At 40.2% G+C, this 18,562-nt stretch overlaps 1 protein-coding gene and 3 non-coding genes across 5 annotated transcripts; all 4 read right to left on the reverse strand.

The window, feature by feature from the left end:
- Nucleotides 1–1,365: 1,365 nt before the first annotated feature.
- On the reverse strand, nt 1,366–18,429 carry ncapd2 (non-SMC condensin I complex, subunit D2). 2 transcript variants are annotated; one of them, XM_065262191.2, is made up of 31 exons: nt 18,243–18,429; nt 17,683–17,802; nt 17,509–17,584; nt 17,236–17,294; nt 16,979–17,154; nt 15,972–16,117; nt 14,683–14,810; nt 14,386–14,509; nt 14,149–14,296; nt 13,458–13,655; nt 13,242–13,376; nt 13,006–13,093; nt 12,717–12,918; nt 7,794–7,912; nt 7,513–7,713; nt 7,185–7,359; nt 7,018–7,102; nt 6,804–6,940; nt 6,209–6,341; nt 6,058–6,133; nt 5,768–5,971; nt 4,931–5,091; nt 3,627–3,735; nt 3,230–3,353; nt 2,998–3,153; nt 2,719–2,896; nt 2,543–2,637; nt 2,197–2,461; nt 1,946–2,099; nt 1,737–1,847; nt 1,366–1,609 (listed from the first exon to the last, which is right to left on the reverse strand). In XM_065262191.2, the coding sequence occupies exons 2-31, from the start codon at nt 17,798–17,800 to the stop codon at nt 1,530–1,532; spliced, it is 4,161 nt and encodes a 1,386-aa protein (XP_065118263.1). In that variant the 5' UTR covers nt 17,801–17,802; nt 18,243–18,429; the 3' UTR covers nt 1,366–1,529. The 2 variants fall into 2 exon arrangements, with proteins under 2 accessions (XP_065118263.1, XP_065118261.1); XM_065262189.2 differs by having other exon boundaries at nt 18,171–18,274.
- On the reverse strand, nt 6,418–6,720 carry LOC135744358 (small nucleolar RNA U85). Its single transcript, XR_010530732.1, has one exon. It is a non-coding gene; the product is annotated as a small nucleolar RNA U85 (small nucleolar RNA).
- On the reverse strand, nt 13,729–14,023 carry LOC135744359 (small nucleolar RNA U85). Its single transcript, XR_010530733.1, has one exon. It is a non-coding gene; the product is annotated as a small nucleolar RNA U85 (small nucleolar RNA).
- Nucleotides 16,201–16,518, reverse strand: LOC135744360 (small nucleolar RNA U85). The gene has a single exon (XR_010530734.1). It is a non-coding gene; the product is annotated as a small nucleolar RNA U85 (small nucleolar RNA).
- Nucleotides 18,430–18,562: the final 133 nt, after the last annotated feature.

The raw sequence follows: 18,562 nt of genomic DNA on the forward strand, positions 1-18,562 counted from the left end.
GTTCTTCTTTAAATTTCAAGGTAAAATCACAATGAGGTTTTGTCACACTTTTAGTGGTTTTACCAGCAAATGCCACTAGGTGTCAATGGTTTACTGCATATTCACAAATAACAAATTAATAAATGACTGTCACTGTATCATTATTAATGAAAAAAGTTTTGAAATATGAAAACTACATTCTTAAAGCTCTCTAACAATATAGTTTGTCAAAATTTTACAGGTTTATAGGATATCTATAATAAATGGGTCAGTGACAAAAAAAAGTTTGGCAAGATGAGAAATTCAATAAAAAAAAAACCTTGTTTTAAAAGCATGCGTCAGGTTTATTTCAATGCAGTGTATTTATGTCAATTTTATGCAATAAAAAAAATCACATTTGCACCATTTTTATGAAAATTAAGACTGAATGGATAAATATTAAATATTATATCCATCTTGATGGCATGTAAATGTAATCATCAAAAAAAAAAAAAAAACGTAAAATATAATTTTATTAGTTATTTCTAAATGTACATTTTAATGCGTTTTTGTAATATTTGTCCTGAAAACAGCTCTGTTTTCTAAATAATCACAAATTATGTAAAAACTGTATGTAAAAAAAAAATCATATTACACCAAACTAGATGCTTATATTTTATTCCACATTTTTATGAATATGTTTTCATTTTAAAAAACCTAGTTACAACAATTGACACAAAGCACTTACACCACATTGACATTTTTGCAATTATCTCCAAATATTCTTTCAAAACGAACCCAGAAATTTTAGACTTGGTCCTCAAAAAAGAGAATGTATGCAAGTAATCTGCAAATTTGTTTTACAATTTTAACCCTTTTACATTTAATTTATCCGTACGGACACGAAATAATTAACGTCATGTCATTGACCCAAACAATTTGGGTCCATCTGTTGGCCAGTGAAAGGCACCAGGGTTTCCCACACGGAGTCTTTATCTCCCCCAAAGCACATTCTAATAATAGGCTCAATTTGAATATTTATTGATTACATATTTATATATATTAACATTTAAAAAAAATTTAAAACGCATAAAATCAACATAAAAAGTTTTGAGTAAACTATATTAAAAATTTGCCCTCCGCACTTGTATCCATTTTGGTAGACCCCTGATCTAGTTTTAGGAAATACTTCAAGACTATTATTTCAGATATCTTAGAACTTTTATACCCCTAATCCTCACACAATCCTGCTTATATAAGATTTAAACTATAACAATATTTGATCAAATTGAGACAATTTATTTTTTTTAAACAGTTTTTAACCTGTTAAAACTACTATATTTGAGGACAATACAATTTGTTCATCATATGCAGAGCAAAACACAAAACCACAAACGCACACATGCCTTGTGGTTCAAAACCTCTTTTATTAAAAAACAAATAAACCATAAGGAAAATAAAACATTTATAAAATGACAATAACAGTCACAGAGGTTATCTGTCTAAAATCAGATTAAATGATATATTCATAAAAACAGAGATAAAAGTCGACAAAAACAAAGAAAGAGTGCTCAGTGTCTGAGTCGAGTGCGTCGTGTGCGGGCAATGGGCGTCGTTACTTTGGGAGTTTCACTCTCAGCCATGACAGCATCTGAAAAAAACAATCAGAACAATCAGAGTACGTCACAGTGATCAAATATACTTGCTAAACATATGCTCCTCATATCATATTACGACTGGGTTTCACAGACATGATCACCAGTGTAAAAATGACTGACCATCTTCCTGCTCCTCTTCATCACTGGAGAAGGTTATGACAGGCTTAGGACGTGAACGAGTTGTTTTCGGGGTCACAAGATCAGTGTCATCCAACTTTGGTTTACCACGTCCTGAAGGATAGAGATGAGACACGATGAGACAACATTAAAATATGCTTCATGATTCAATAATGCAATAATGGCATGTTTGCATGAATCGATTCGCTCACCTCGTGTGGTTTTTCGTTTTTTGTTTGTTTGCGGCGTTTGTATGTTTTGGCTCTGTGTGTCTTCTGTCGGCTGTTCCCTCTCTTCACCCTCAACGTTCTCCAACCCTTTCGTGTGAACGGCCGTCAAGCGTTTTTCAAAGTCCTCAACCAGCGACTGTATACACAACAAAAATTTTAGCACAAAAAAACAACACACATAAGTGACTTGTTAACGAAGTTTGGCTGGGTTTGACCGAAATGCGATGTGGCACCTTAAACTGTGGTTTTGCTCTGCGACGGAGTTTGGCCATGATGGACAGGAGGGGTTGATAGACTCCCGACTCAGTGAGTTTATCACTATAACAGTCCCAGCATTCCTGCAGCTTTTTAAAACCTCGCTCACACACCGACAAGAGAGACAGAGACACGGCCAGATCTGCCCATTGACGCTCCGTCTTTGCAGTCCTGAATCGCTGGCAGAGCTTCTCCACTAAACTCTCCGTCTGTCTCTCTTTAGTGATGTAGGAAAAGAGTTGCCTGAAAGACAGAGATGGGGTTTAAGTTACTAATCCTTAATTTATGCATAACTTTGCAAAATCTGCATAATTGATTTCTCACTTCATGATGGTGTTGAAATTCTCCTCATTCATCCCTCGTTCTGGATCGGATAATCGGCTGATGATGTCCGGCAGCAGGTTATAGATGGCGTTGTCCTGAATTAAGAGCATTTTAGCTTCATCTTGATAAATGAGACAGAAAAATGATAAAGGAACAAGAAAGAGAGAAATATTTACCTTTGCAGAGAGCTCATTGAAGAAATTCAGAGCCAGGCTGGCGATGTGCGGCTCAGGGTCCAGCAGCAGCACTGCTACCTCACTGACCTGACCTTTGACCTTCATTACATCCTTTAGCACCAGCTGAGTCAGAACTGTGATGGCGGTCAGACGCACGGATGCGTTCTCATCACCCAGCCTAAGGACAAACGCAAAGTAATGAACCACTAGACAGTACAAGCAATAGCTAAACTCATCTTAAGCTTATTCATTTATTTATGAGAGATCTTTTTTATCTACCTGGCATAAAGGTTGGGTGTCCACGGCTCTAGGATGTTTGGGAAGCGGACTGTTAGGTCACCAAGAGCAACGATGGTGTTGGCCCTGACGACTGGAAGTGAAGATTTCTCCAGCACGGTGAACAGCAGACGGATGTTGTCGTTACAAACAGCTGGACTGGAGATACAGACACTGTGTGTTATACACAGATATAAAAACCATGTAGTTTGTGGGCATGTGAGTGTGGAAATACCTGATCATCATATACTGAGACAGAGCCAGGCAGGCGGCAGTGGTAAGTTGAGGATGAGAATATCTGCCCGGAGAGCTGCAAACCTTCACCAGCAAGGGCAGGAATGCACTCAGCATGTTCCCATCTATAGAAAGAGAGAGATGGCTCAGTTTAAAAATTATCGTAATACTGTACTGTATATTCATGTAGCTGACGCTTTTATCCAAAGCGACTTACAACTGCTATACATGTCAGAGGTCGCACGCCTCTGGAGCAACTAGGGGTTAAGTGTCTTGCTCAGGGACACAATGGTTCGAACCCGGGTCTCTCACACCAAAGGCGTGTGTCTTATCCACTGTGTCATCACCAAGAGAGTAATATAAGAAATGTTCATGAAATGCTTTAAACAAACACTCACCAGCAAGTAATTCAGTCTCACAGATCTTGCGTATGAACTCCGCCTCCGTGTCCTCAGCAGAGGCGCCCACCAGCCCAAGCTCCTCCTCCACGCAACTGTCATTAGCCTCCTATGCAAATGCAAACCATATGCAAATGATCATCCCACTGCACACAGAACAGGGCTAAAACTTTATTGGGATTAGGGCTGTCACTTTTGTGAAAAAAATCATTTTCGATTTTTAATATATAAGTGTTCATTGAATCGATTGTAAAATCGATTTTCCATGTCTAAAAAAGACGTTTCCATTTTCAACGCCAAATAACAGACAAATGTAAAGAGAGCGCCTGAAACGCACAAGTCAGCAATATTTCTTATTCATTGTCATTAAGTTTCGTGCAGAATAAAAAACAGCAACAGTAGTGCAACATTCTCTAAAAAAATATGCAGAGTGGACTGCTGCCATAAATGAAAAACATTACTGCGGGCTTCAACCGGCTGCTTTTATGATTTAGGCAATTCAAAAATTATTTTAAATAATGATTCGATCCATTTCAAACAACTGTTCAAAAATGAAACTTTAAATAGACTTACTTGAAGTTGAGAACATGCTGTGTATTTTTTTATTAAACGTAACCGACACTTAGGCGGCACTAGGCAGGCATAATGAAATGCGCAAAAAGAATAGGGCCATTACAAATTATTGGTCAGGAAAACAAGTCGATCAACATTTTAGGGGTCAAGAGCAGAGCACTTTTCATTCACTATATGTCCATCTGTTGAAGACGCACTCCGACCGCACTGATGTCCCAGGGAAACTCGGGTACTTCGTTGCCAGCTGCGTATTTCGTACTGCCAATCTTCCATCACAAAAGCGGGTCGCTGTCAGCTCGCAAGGCTGGCTCCTTGTCATAACTCCTTCATCTCCTGTAAGGTCACAATTTCGACGCTCTCTCGTGTTGCACAGGTTTATTGACGTTGTCCTCCATTTTCTTTGCAAAACACTAGATGCAGCGATTGAAAGCGTGAAACTATAGGTGCGTAAAATTGCTGGGTATTTTCTGTCTAGCTTTCGCACACCTACTGCACTTTCGTAATTCTTTATTTTCTTTTTCTGCTTGTTTGTGAGTTTTGTTACATCTATATTTTTAACTATTTAATTCTTTTAAAATTAATAGTGTACATATTTGGTTAAAATCGATTGCCTATTTTCGTTGTCGAAACTTTTTTTGGTTGGTCCGATCGATTGTGCAATCGATTTTCGAACGAAAAGTGACAGCCCTAATTGGGATCAACATAAATGACAATATCAGGACTCCACAGACCTTTGTCTTGTTGGCAGGTGCCTTCTCTTTCTCCTCCTTTTCTTCTTTCTCTCCTCTTCTTCTGCGTAGCTCCGAGCTGACGCTTCTCTCGAGGTGAGATACCTGCCAGAAGGCCACAGCTCCGCAGAGGGACAACACCTGGGCCAGACTCACACAATTCACTGGAACAATAGAAATGATCAGAATCAGGTTTACAAAAATCACAACAAAAAAGCGTGTAAAAATAAATTTTGCATTTGTAACTTTACACCAATTAAAGTACAAATGTTGTTTATAAATCAGAATTGCTTATAATTCAATACATAGCATATGGGCTTGTTAAGTCTGACGTCATGCATCACTTCTGGCTCCAAAGGATCGCAAACGCTATAGGAAAATAAGAAAATCACGCTAACATGCACTCATATAGGGCTGTGCAATGGATCATTTTTTGAATAATATTAATACTACACCTAACTTATTCAAAAGTTACAGGCGCGCAATGAATCTCGGTAAAGCTGATGCGTTGAAAAAAAAAAAACATTTGTTCTATTCAGGGCAGCACAGAAAAATAAGGATGCATTTTTGAGGCTTCATTTTACGCAGCCTTTCGAATTGGGACAGCCTATAGTCGCGCTGCTGTGACGCAATCGGTCTTAGAATATGTCCTTCAAAGGTTGCAGCATTTGAATTGGAACACAGCTATTGTTTATAAAATTTCTGCTTAAATGTGTGACATACATAAACTGTGCTCATAAACGGCTGTTTAAATAATATTCTCTATTGAAATGAGAGGAGCCTTGGACACAGAAACAGTATTTCTTATGGCCTATAGGGCCCTTCTGTGCCCCCCCCCACCTTGCTCTTCATTGCCCTGAGACCCAGCTTCCTGCACTTGTGATTGATTGGGCTCGCCGCCCTCTGTGACTTGCTCCAATAAGAGGCGAGCAGACCGCTGGAGGAGGCGGGAACACAGCTGATCAGGAGATTCGGCCAGGAAGTAGATGAGACGGACAGCCTGTTCCATGAAGGCCTGCCAATGGGGGTCTGACTGTACCACTCCTGTTGGTGATACGTTACAGCATTTAGCAACAAGAGGTCAAACTTCAAGAAAGCAGCTAATGAAAGAGCGGGATGAGAATACATACCATCAGCAATGGCCTGTGACAGACAGCTGAAAAGATGGTGGTCCACAGGAAGCCTAAAGGGGGCACCTTTGGATTGCTAATACAAGAACACCACATTTACTACATGTCCAATGCATTGAAAGATAAAGGGAATGTTTGTTTGTTTACGCACCCTCACGTAGTCAGTTATATTGGCGATGGTGACAAGTGTGTCCCGAGCCAGGAGATAATCTTCTGCGACCTTCTCTCCAAGAGCGACAGAGCAAAGCGTGTCCAAATTACTGAGAACCACCTCCCTCTCAGCACTACAAAAACACACAGAAAGTTTTGGACTTTATCTATCATCTCAATACTTTTATAAAAAAAATAAAACATGAACAGAGCCCTCAGATTATTAAAGAAGCAGCTCACAACCCACTGGACATTACAGAGACCTGAGACTTGTCCTGTGTCCCCACACACACATTCACACACCCACTGACCACCCTTCCCATCTCTCTCTTCTGCATTTCTCTCAGAGAGAGAGAGTTTGAGGGGAGGGGCTATGTTTAATATAGGCAGGCCCTTACAGCAAAGCAGCAAATCTCAACTGCTCAGCCAAGATTACCAGCCAATAGGAACACAGGAGAGGAACTCAGGCTCTTAACCAGCGAGTTCGCATTCGCCTTGGTCTCATCACAGGGCAAAAAACGACTAGACTATAATTAATCCATCTTACTAGTTCTGAACAGACATTTTAGGAATGTGAAGAACCTGTAGGGTCTCACCGTGCCGCCATGCCCAGCAAAAGCACCGCAGCTCTCCTGTGAAGTGCCGATACCTCTCGTTTACCGGAGAACCTCTCCCACAAAACCTGGATTACTGACGTCTGCAGGGCGCTCTCAGTGCTGAAAAACTCTTGCACCTGCATAAAGAGAAAACTATTAGTCAAAGCAAGAGGAGTGTGAAACCGCTCACATATGAGGGGCTAAAGATACTCACAATTTCCTCCAGACACTGAATGGTCCCCAATGAAGCATCGACCATCAGCTCCGACAGACTATCCACTAGAGTCTGAGCCTTTGCCCTGAGGGACAAGCAAATGTTTTAAGTTATAATAACACAAAGACTCACATGTTCCTTTACTCTTCAGGAAAGCTGAGGTGTACCTGGTATTGTCACCGTGTGGGTTGAGATACATGCGTCTGTAGGCTTGAATGACAGCATCTTTGACGGCGACATCAGTGGACCAGACCAGCGGCAGCATCTTTCTCACCCCACATACAGAGTCAGCCACGCTAAATTCAAATGCTGTGACGCAAAACTGCACCGCCTCCTGTACAACTAAGAGAATGAGACTGATCAGAGGACTCCACATTGTATGTGGATGTTTTATCATGTGATGCATATGCTAGCTTAGGTTTTAATAGTCCACAATATGTAAACTGATCCTAATTTTATTCTAGTGATCATTTGGGACCTATAGATTTGAATTACCGGTAGTAGTTTTCCAGTATAGCATGTTGTTAATGACAGCGATTGCTCTTTCCACCTGTAAGGCAAAGCTCTCTGTGTCTCTCAGGTACTGAACCAACATCTCCTGCTTCTTTAGTTCACTTTCTTTCCCCTCATTTACTTCTTTCTCTGGGGTGGGTGGAGCATCACTTGCACCAGCCTCAGGTGTTTCATGCTCTGGACCTACAATTGTGGGTTTTATATAGTTAATAGTTTAAGAAACGGCGGATGAAATAGTGCCGAAACGTGATTAGGTGACTTACCCTTAAAAAGTGATGCAAGCGTGTTAATGAGGGTTTCTGGGTTTAGGTCAGCCAAAGCCGAGAAGAAGGGCGAGTCTGGAAACCGAGAGTAAGCCCGCATGCACAGACCAACTGCCTGTCTACACACAAACACACAGACAGTTTAACACCACAGTTTTGTGCCTATGTACAGACATACAATCACCTCAAGGACTATTAGGAACACCATACTAATACTGTGTTTGACCCCCTTTCGCCTTCAGAACTGCCTTAATTCTACGTGGCATTGAATCAACAAGGTGCTGAAAGCATTCTTTAGAAATATTGGCCCATATTGATAGGATAGCATCTTGAAGTTGATGGAGATTTGTGGGATGCACATCCAGGGCATGAAGCAAACCAAAGCAAAGATGCTCTATTGGGTTGAGATCTGGTGACTGTGGGGGCCATTTTAGTACAGTGAACTCATTGTCATGTTCAAGAAACCAATTGGAAATGATTCGAGCTTTGTAACATGGTGTATTACCCTGCTGGAAGTAACCATCAAAGGATGGGTACATGGTGGTCATAAAGGGATGGACATGGTCAGAAACAATGCTTAGGTAGGCCGTGGCATTTAAATTATGCCCAATTGGCACTAAGGGGCCTAAAGTGTGCCAAGAAAACATCCTCCACACCATTACACCACCACCACCAGCCTGCACAGTGGTAACAGGGCATGATGGATCCATGTTCTCATTCTGTTAACGCCAAATTCTGACTTTACCATCTGAATGTCTCATCAGAAATCGAGACTCATCAGACCAGGCAACATTTTTCCAGTCTTCAACTGTCCAATTTTGATGAGCTTGTGCAAATTGTAGCCTTTTTCCCCCTATTTTTAGTGGAGCTGAGTGGTACACGGTGAGGTCTTCTGCTGTTGTAGCCCATCCGCCTCAAGGTTGTGCGTGTTGTGGCTTCACAAATGCTTTGATGCATACCTCGGTTGTAACGAGTGGTTATTTCAGTCAATGTCAGCCCATTCTCCTCTGACCTCTAGCATCAACTAGGGCTGTGACGGTTAGGATATTTTCTCACCGCGGTGAAGCATAAAAAAAATCATGCGGTTATGCGGTTAACCGCACAACAGTAACCCCCAAAGCCCAAAAGCACAACCCCCCACCCCCGCAAAGCATCGGAAACGTCTTCTTATTTATTATTAAAACAACTAATTATATCAGTAATAACAACATAAAATAATATTTATTTCCATAGGTATAATATATATAATAATTATATAATTTTTTGTCATCGTTTATAACCCATTTTGTACAATACATTTCATACAATAGCAACCTGAAAAAAACTAGAAAGAACATGCCGAGCTTAACATTGTTTCTTGTAAGCAAAACCTTGATTCCAATTTCTTTAGACATTTTTAGAGTGTTTTTCGGGTAACACTCCGTGGATATAACGCACTCCTCCAAACGCAACGGGTTGAACGTTAAATAATTTATTGCACAATAAAATGGGTTACAAACAATGACAAAAACGGTTCCATAATTCATATTAAACTCAAAAGAAACGAAAATAAATACTATTTCATGTTACTATAGTTAATATGTTTAATTATAATTTTTCAAAGCAGATACGAAACGAAATAACGTATTGCATCATCCCGTAAATAACTGCGCAAAACTTATGGATACTCCAATCAATGCTTTAAATTACTGCTGTCCATTTACATAATCAAGAAGATAATAAAACTTTTTTGATCCCGAGCTGGAGAAATTAGTTTACAGCATTAACGGGTCACGCGGTCAGTAAGACCTCACCTGCCTGACTGATGTCACTTTGCTCCTCTCGCAAAAGTCTTGGAGATTTCCAACTGTCCTTGCTGGGCTGAAGTTTTATGCTTTACTAAAGGTATGTTTGGTGCTCCCAAGTCTGACAAACGCCACATGATAGTTAATCATCAAAATATGTGATTTTAGATAGTGGCATTTCCTCGCTACGATAGTCAGACATATAGGTCTACAGCCGACCACGCTAGCCTTCATAACTATAGTTGGCATGTTTGACCATTATAGTTTTAAATAATTATGCTATTATTATCAGTACCAACGCGCATTTCGTGCTGCCCGGTGACCTTCTTGCACCTGAATAATGTAATGCGTGTGGCTGTGAGATGCACTTGCGATTTTGTTATTCGCGCAGTGAGTGAGTTGGTACAGTTCCATGGCATGCAGTAAATATCAGAGCACCTGGGCATGACGCGCTTAAATTAATGGCTTCATGTTTAAGAAGATTGCGCCCGTGACAGTAGGCTATTGTGTGTATTTAAGTACTGAAACTAAGTAATTAAATAACAATTATAAGACATGCGCACATAATAAACCCCTATATATGTTTAATGCACCGTCCCTCCCCCTTGTGCGGAAAGCAGTTTTTTCTCTAGAACCCTTGAACACAGGATGGAAGACAGTAAATTATGATTAACAATGACTTTTGTGTATAGTTCATATCATACACCATATGACTTCTGTAACTTTCACCAGCAAAATAAAGAAAATATAAAAAAGTGCGGTGATGACGATGATGAACTCAGCACCGCGGTTGGCATCTCATTACTGCGGTGATGCGGTTATCGTCACAGCCCTAGCATCAACAAGGCATTTTCGCCCACAGGACTGCCACTAGTGAAATACTCAGACCGGCCCGTCTGGCACCAACAACCATGCCATGCTCAAAATTGCTTAAAACTCCTTTCTTACCCATTCTGACATTCAGTTTGGAGTTCAGGAGATTGTTTTGACCAGGACCTCACCCCTAAATGCATTTAATTGCAAGCAACTGCCATGTGATTGGTTGATTAGATAATTGCATTGAGAAAATGAACAGGTGTCCCTAATAATCCTTTAGGTGAGTGTATAAGAGATCATTTAAAAAAGGTACAATATGGAACATTTAGCAACATTGAGCGGTGAGTCTGTGAATTGCAACCAACGGCTAAGTCCACAGCTCACCCCTTGTCTGAGACAACGTAGGGATGAAATGCTTTATATAGAGCAGTTGATCCATTTAGGACAACTGTAAAAACATCATGGCAACTTCCATGTAAGGGGACCCATGAAGATCAAAACGATTAACTCTAACGCCAGATTTCCACCAACTGCGGAGGGGCTGCACTCCGCCAATACCCACCAGTTCCGTATTTGTTGCAGAGCGCCTGCGTGCTGAAGTGACGAGGACCCATGAGGTCTCGCAAATTCACATGATGATCGCGCGATATCTAGTTCTGTCTCCGCCCATTATGACGTTTTTTATTAACAAATATAAAGTACAAATGAGTACAAATACATTCAGGGAAAGAAAAGCATTGTTAAATTACAGACAATTCGAATTCCAAGTCTTCGAGATGAGACAATGGATCTTATTTCAGTAAGAAAAAGTGGAAAATACAGAGGGGATTTCAGCCATTTTTGTTTGTGGATGAATAATTTAGCATATAAAATAAAGTTAACAGTAGTTTCAATAGAAGACATTTTGGGATTAGGGCTGTCACTTTTGTGAAAAAATCATTTTCGATTTTCAATATATAAGTGTTCATTGAATCGATTGTAAAATCGATTTTCCATGTCTAAAAAGACGTTTCCATTTTCAACGCCAAATAACAGACAAATGTAAAGAGAGCGCCTGAAACGCACAAGTCAGCAATATTTCTTATTCATTGTCATTAAGTTTCGTGCAGAATGAGAAACAGCAACAGTAGTGCAACATTCTCTAAAAAAATATGGACTGCTGCCATAAATGAAAACATTACTGCAGGCTTCAACCGGCTGCTTTTATGATTTAGGCAATTCAAAAATTATTTTAAATAATGATTCGATCCATTTCAAACAACTGTTCAAAAATGAAACTTTAAATAGACTTACTTGAAGTTGAGAACATGCTGTGTATTTTTTATTAAACGTAACCAACACTTAGGCGGCACTAGGCAGGCATAATGAAATGCGCAAAAAGACTAGGGCCATTACAAATTATTGGTCAAGAAAACAAGTCGATCAACATTTTAGGGGTCAAGAGCAGAGCGCTTTTCATTCACTATATGTCCATCTGTTGAAGACGCACTCCGACCGCACTGATGTCCCAAGGAAACTCGGGTTCTTCGTTGCCAGCTGCGTATTTCGTACTGCCAATCTTCCATCACAAAAGCGGGTTGCTGTCAGCTCGCAAGGGTGGCTCCTTGTCATAACTCATCATCTCCTGTAAGGTCACAATTTCGACGCTCTCTCGTGTTGCACAGGTTTATTGACGTTTTCCTCCATTTTCTTTGCAAAACACTAGATGAAGCTGGGTATTTTCTGTCTAGCTTTCGCACACCTACTGCACTTTCGGAATTATTTATTTTCTTTTTCTGCTTGTTTGTGAGTTTTGTTACATCTATATTTTTAACTGTTTAATTCTTTTAAAATTAATAGTGTACATATTTGGTTAAAATCGATTGCCTATTTTCGTTTTCGAAACTTTTTTTGGTTGGTCCGATCGATTGTGCAATCGATTTTCGAACGAAAAGTGACAGCCCTATTTGGGATATTACCAGCCCAGATCACAACACGAGATCTCGCAAATTCAGGTCTAATCACGCGATAAAGTCAAGGCTCGGCCATGCGGAGCTGTCCGGCATCCGGCCAAAATAGAAGCTCTACGTATTTGTGCCGGAGGGCTACGGATTCGGAACTCAGTCAGTGGAAATACACACACAGACTTGAATGGAAACCAACGGACTCCACCGCCGTTCCGCAGCCGGTGGAAATTGGGGGTAAGGTAATAAAATTATTCAATTTATTTTGTAGGGCTTTATACACCACTGATAATGTTGTTATGTATATTGCATTTTTGTCAAGAGATCCTCATAAAAGTCCCAAATTGCACCTTAAACTGGACGTTTTCAGTCACACATACCTGTATTTGTTGTCTCTGAGAAACTGTGCTATTTGGACAGCGGTTTCTCTGTCACTTCTTTCTTCCTCTCCACCCGCCTCTTCTTTGTTATCATCATCATCATCTCGCTCTTCCTCACTGCTTGGCTCTAGTTGAGCTTTCACTGTCATTTCCACCTCAGGCTTCATAGCATCCCAAAGATCAGCTGCAGTGATCACTGCGACTACAAACAGAGATTTGCAACCTTACAGCTGGACACAGGTACTGAAACTGAAAGATGGATTCCATTTAAAAAAGGCAAAATGTTTACCCGGCTCTGGTTCTTTTAATGTTTCTCTCATCTCTTTAAGTTTAGTCGTCTCCTTTTCCAGCGGCTTCTTAAGGTCCAGACTGCTCAACTAAAAAATCCAAAGATTTTGGATAAAAACAAGAACACGAAGGCCCATTAGTCCGTGATTGTTTTAGATTCGCTGCTGAATATTGCCAAGTTAAAACAGCTACACATGTACGAATTGTACAAATAGTTTTAGTTGTGCGTGCTTGTACCTTGCAGCTGTATGGATTGTGGGCAATGAAGGCAGCCAGCAGCTGGATGGCACTCTTACACACATGGACAGATTTATCACCAAGGCGACCGACGGTCAGCTCCATAACTTCAGTGTACCTGCACAGTGGCAAGGCCTGACAGAGAAAGGATTACTACATTTAAACTTTTTTTGCAAAAAAAACCAAAGGGCACATTTTAAACAAAACCACACAAACCTTGCTGTTGACGATGCGCGCGTAGACCTGCAACACTCGAGCTCTGACGTGCGAGTGAGCATCGTGGATGTGCTCCTGCAGCGTGTCCAGGAATCGATCTCGATCCCCACGAGCCGAATCATCAAGCTTATCGCCGGTCAGAACCCGAACCAACACCTCACCCAGAACCTCGCACACGGCCACACGTAAACTCGGACTCTGTACAAACACAAACCACGTTTTAAACACAAAAACAAAGAGGTTCTGAACAAACTACATCCAGTTTTGGGTTCACCCTCAGATTACCAAAGAGAGAGCTCAATGCCCATAGATTTAATCCAGAGAAGTGAGACTCAACCTGTTACCCTACACAAACAAACACAGACACAAACTGTAAGCTCCCCTTACATATCTCCCCTAATTTCTTTAAAGGATAGAAAGAAGGAGGAGCTAGATAATGTAGGCAGGCCCTTACAGCAAAACAGTAAATCTTCACTGTCCAGCCAAGATTACCAGCCAATGGGTGCACAGGAGAGCTCAGACTCTAAATCAGTGGGCTCATATTCGCCTTGGTCTCATCATTGGGCAAGAACGCAAAAAAGGATTTTGTATTATATGCAAGATAAATTTTTCATTTATTGTTTAATACTAAAAGCTGACAGGAACTCGTACCAGAACGAGAGTTTGCATCTTAAAAAAAAACAATGTGTACCTCTCCCTCCAGGTGTGTCAGCAGAACACTGATGTTTGGGATCATGGCTTCAGGTACCAAAGTGCTGAGTTCGGACAGAAAGCTGGAGAAGGCCTTCACACCTGAACCTTCTCTTGCCAGCTCCTCGCTCGACTTCTGACCGATTTCTCTGAAAACCAAAAACAGAAAGGTGAGCTTTTGAACGTTTCCCAGCAAGCACACGAAAGTGCAGTTCCACATCAGTGGTGATGTCTTTACCTCATGATCTCTCCAACGATAGACTTAACTCCATATTCTGAGCTCCAGGCAGCCACAGCCTGAGCACACACTGACGCCAGTTGCTCAAAATGTTGCAGGAGCTGAATCACTTTCACACATGCACCTGCAAAACACATAAGCTTCAGTATACAACAATAATTCAGAACTTTGCACACACCATGTGCAATTTTAAAGCAACAGCACATAAGAAAAAGTGTGTTATGGCCAAATATCAGCACAGTTATGCTATTAACTCTACATAGGGACATGAAAATAAGAAAACCAGATAAAACTCACCCAACATGTGGTTGTATTTCTTCACCATGATTCCTAGCACATGGATGATGGCATCTCTAGTGGATTTGCTTTTCACGTGGCTTATGGTGGGATTTTCCAGGAGTTTATAGCAACAGCATGTAACACAGCTACAGATAAACAAAGACAAAACAATTTAATACATAAGATTCTTATGTTGTTTTTTTATTATTTCCTCTGGGCAGTAAATCGACACAGAACAACATGATAGATTAGTGGTTAATGTGGGTAGTGCCTGATAGTAGTACAGCTATGTGGCAAACCAAATGTAACTACAAATGCATCTTATTTACAATAATTTATACAAATAAAAATAAGTTTTAGCGTTACTTCTCTAGATATACCCAAAAACATGTTGTTTTACTTTAAAGGGGACATATTATGAAAATCTGACTTTTTCCATGTTTAAGTGATACAATTGGGTCCCCAGTTCTACTATCAACCTAGAAAATGTGAAAAACAACAACCAAGTAACTTAGTTTTGGTAAACCATTCTCTGCAAGCATGTGATAAAATGGGTCATTCAAATTTGGCTCCCCTTGTGATGTCAGAAGGGGATAATATTGCCACTTAATCTGCACTATCCAACCACGGCACTGGCATTTAGTGCAGAGATCAGCTCATTTGCATCACCCAAAACAAAAATGTTTTGCTCACACCTGCAAAGTGACAATTTTAACATGCTAGAATAAATTATATTTTGAGCTAGAACTTCACATACATACTCAGGGGACACCAAAGATTTATTTGACATCTTAAAAAAGTGTCTCTGTAAAAACAATTGTTTGTGAGGTGAAATTTTTTGTTTTCTTTGAATTTGTTTAGCCAAAGCTATTGCTGGGAAAGATTTATCAGCCAATGCCGTTAATTAAAAAATTCCAAGTAAACCCAGGTGCAAAAAGGTCACAGAGAGTAAGGTTATATCCACACAAGGCCCCATCCGATATTTTTCCTTGTTCTTAAAAATGTCAATAAACATGGCACTAAAAACAGAGAAGATACTTTGGGGCATTGCATAAACGTTGTTGTTGTCCATAATCACTTGTTTCTCACAGTAGCGAAGGAGCAGAAGATTTTGCTTTAGTAAAGCTAATAGGCTCACTACCTTCTGCAGCACGAACACAAGCATGTAATCTGCCATTGTTGTTGTAATGTAGCGGTGTCGGAATATGGTCGAGACACAAGATGTGAATCAGGCTCGCAAAAACGCCGAATCCGTCTGAAAAGCTAAACGCATTTCGGCGTGTACGTGCTCTAAGACCACCTCTCACCTTACAAACTCCTCCTCAACAAGAGACAGACTCCACAGCGTCCGAATGTCCAGCTGCAGCAGTTGAGTCAAACACTGAAGAACCGTCTCTCTCTCGCTTTCCCACTGCAGAAGACCTTTCCCAGCAGCCTTATCCTTCTTACGACCCTGATAGACAACAGAAGAGAGAATGAATGCTCAGAGGGTTTTGATTTTGTGTAAAACACATAAACAAGCTTGTAACCATTTCATGCCCTCAGATTACCAAAGAAAGAGTTCACAGCTGGTAGGCCTGTGAGACGCATGACTCTTTGCTAACTGACACATTTACACACACATTCAGACAGACGACACACACGCACTATAAGCTACAATTCATTCACAAACGCCCATTTCTTGTGGACGATTGTGTTTTTTTTTCTGAACAGCAGCTGGTTTTACTATGGATGGGCCCTTACAGCAAAGCAGCCAATCTTCACTGCTCTGCCAAGATTACCCACCAGTCAGAGAGCTAGAGGACATACGCCCCAGCCAATCAGCTCGTATTTGCCATGGTCTCATCATTGGGCATGTACAAGGATTCCAAATTCAGCATTTTTGAGTAATGTGTGACCCTGGACCACAAAACCAGTCATGTGTGTACATATTTTGAAATTTAGATTTATATATATCATTTGAAACCTGAGCTTTCTATTGATGTATGGTTTGTTATGATAGGACAATTTACAACCACTTAAAAATCTGGAATTTGAGGGTGCAAAAAAATCTGAATATTGAGAAAATTGCCTTTGAAGTTATCCAAATGAAGTCCTCAGCAACACATATGACTACTGAATGATAAATACTTTTTTTTTAATATATTTACGGTAGGGGATTTACAAACGGTTTTCATGGAACATGATCTTAATATCCTAATGGCTTTGTATATGTAAAAAAAATATGCCAATGTATTGTTACAAATATACCCATGGTTTTGTGGTCCAGGTCACATATTAACAATTTGTGGATACAAAATTGACCTCAGTGTACCTTGCTGGGTGCCGTCACAATAGTCTCCCTATAAGAGTCGCTCTCAAGGTTCTCTGTGAGTTTGCAAAGTAGAAAGACGCTCATTTTCACAGCGTTAAGCTGTTGTTTGCGGTCCGTGGCTGACAGAGAGCCAGACAGGAGGATGGTTGGCAGAGAGACGGACAGGCTTTGAACCACTGAGGACAGAGAGAGCAAACACATGGGTTTAAGGGAATGTGGTTTTGATTTTTGCTCCAAAACAGTAGCAGGACACTTACCTTGAATCAGCAGTTCAAGGGCATCTTCTTTGACCGCCACATCAACTGTACGACAATGTCTGAAGATAAACACACGTGTTTAAAAACTTGTCTTTACAATCACAAGATTGTTTGTCTTTTTGTTCTTTCTTTTTTTCCCCATTATACCATTTATATCCTGTCATTCCCACATACATTTCCATTGTTCATATTACAAAATCTCCAGTATTGTTATTTAAACGTTGATATTAAATTAAAATGATGTGTAGGAGTTTGTGTAGAGATTACACTTACTTTAGCACACTGTATGCTGTGTCAAAATGCTCCAAGATGCACAGTGGCCCTTGACTTCTGAGTGCTGCTTTAAAACCTTGAAAAAAAGACAAAACAATGTAAAAATCACAACATTACACAAAGGAAAATCATACAAAAAAAACTGCACACAGTCCGAGATCAGAGCATACTTACTGTTGAGGTGAGAGGGGAGCTGTTTAACAGACAACACATCCTGAACCACATACTGGTTAACAGCTCCAGACTTAACGAGATCATCCAAACAAACCGGAACAATAAAATCGCACGACATCCCTGTACAATAACACAATACGAGTGCAAAAAGACAGAAGTACGTTATAGCTACAGTAACACAAACGAATACAACGGAATCAAAATATTGATGCACATAGCAGAGCAACGTCTACTTTTTTCCCGGTTTATCTTGTATTGTTTATTTTGCATCGTAGAGGAAATCTAACACTTAAATTATGAACTCTTATCGTAACTACAGTTAAGTTAATTAGAGGAAAACTGTTTCACTGACGCTAACACCGAACAAAACAAACATAGCTAAAGCTTAATGCTAACTTACGCTAAGTTAACAGACAAAAACTTGCTTTAAATAAACGAAACAACTTCCCAAATGTACACACGCAATATCACATTCAAGATAAACCCACCGTTGAGAAGAAGACAAACTTATGCATTAAAATCTTTGAGAAATGAATTCCCAGAGCTCGTTTCACACTTACTGAACGGTTGGAGCCGCAGCTTTGAATTTCACATAGCGCGCCAAAGGAAGTACGTCATCTGCCCGCCCACTCGCGCTCATCCGGTCAGAGCGAAAAGCTTTTTAAATTCAAGTTTCTTTTAAAAAAACTGAACTGTTGCGAATCGATTTCACAAGACCATCATCATTATCGAGTATTATAATAACAATGCATGCATCTGAAATAGTTAAAAGCTGAGAATGGTGCACATGAGGGCCATCCAAATTGTTGTAGGGCAGTTAGGGAAGAAAATAAAATATTGGATTAAAGTGTTACTGGTTGTAATCATTTTTTTCAGGTTT

Source organism: Paramisgurnus dabryanus, chromosome 6 (assembly GCF_030506205.2).
Source record: "Paramisgurnus dabryanus chromosome 6, PD_genome_1.1, whole genome shotgun sequence".
Classification (NCBI taxonomy): Eukaryota; Metazoa; Chordata; class Actinopteri; order Cypriniformes; family Cobitidae; genus Paramisgurnus; species Paramisgurnus dabryanus.

What these genes read in the sequence shown, in the direction of transcription:
- ncapd2 (XM_065262191.2), bottom strand. Translation starts at nt 17,800, where the DNA reads ATGTCGTGCGATTTTATTGTTCCGGTTTGTTTGGATGATCTCGTTAAG. An exon ending in ATACTGGAAAACTACTACCG is followed by an intron (nt 7,360 to 7,512) that starts GTAATTCAAATC and finishes TCATTCTCTTAG; the next exon opens with TTGTACAGGAGGCGGTGCAG. An exon ending in ACACCCAACCTTTATGCCAG is followed by an intron (nt 2,897 to 2,997) that starts GTAGATAAAAAA and finishes GTTTGTCCTTAG; the next exon opens with GCTGGGTGATGAGAACGCAT.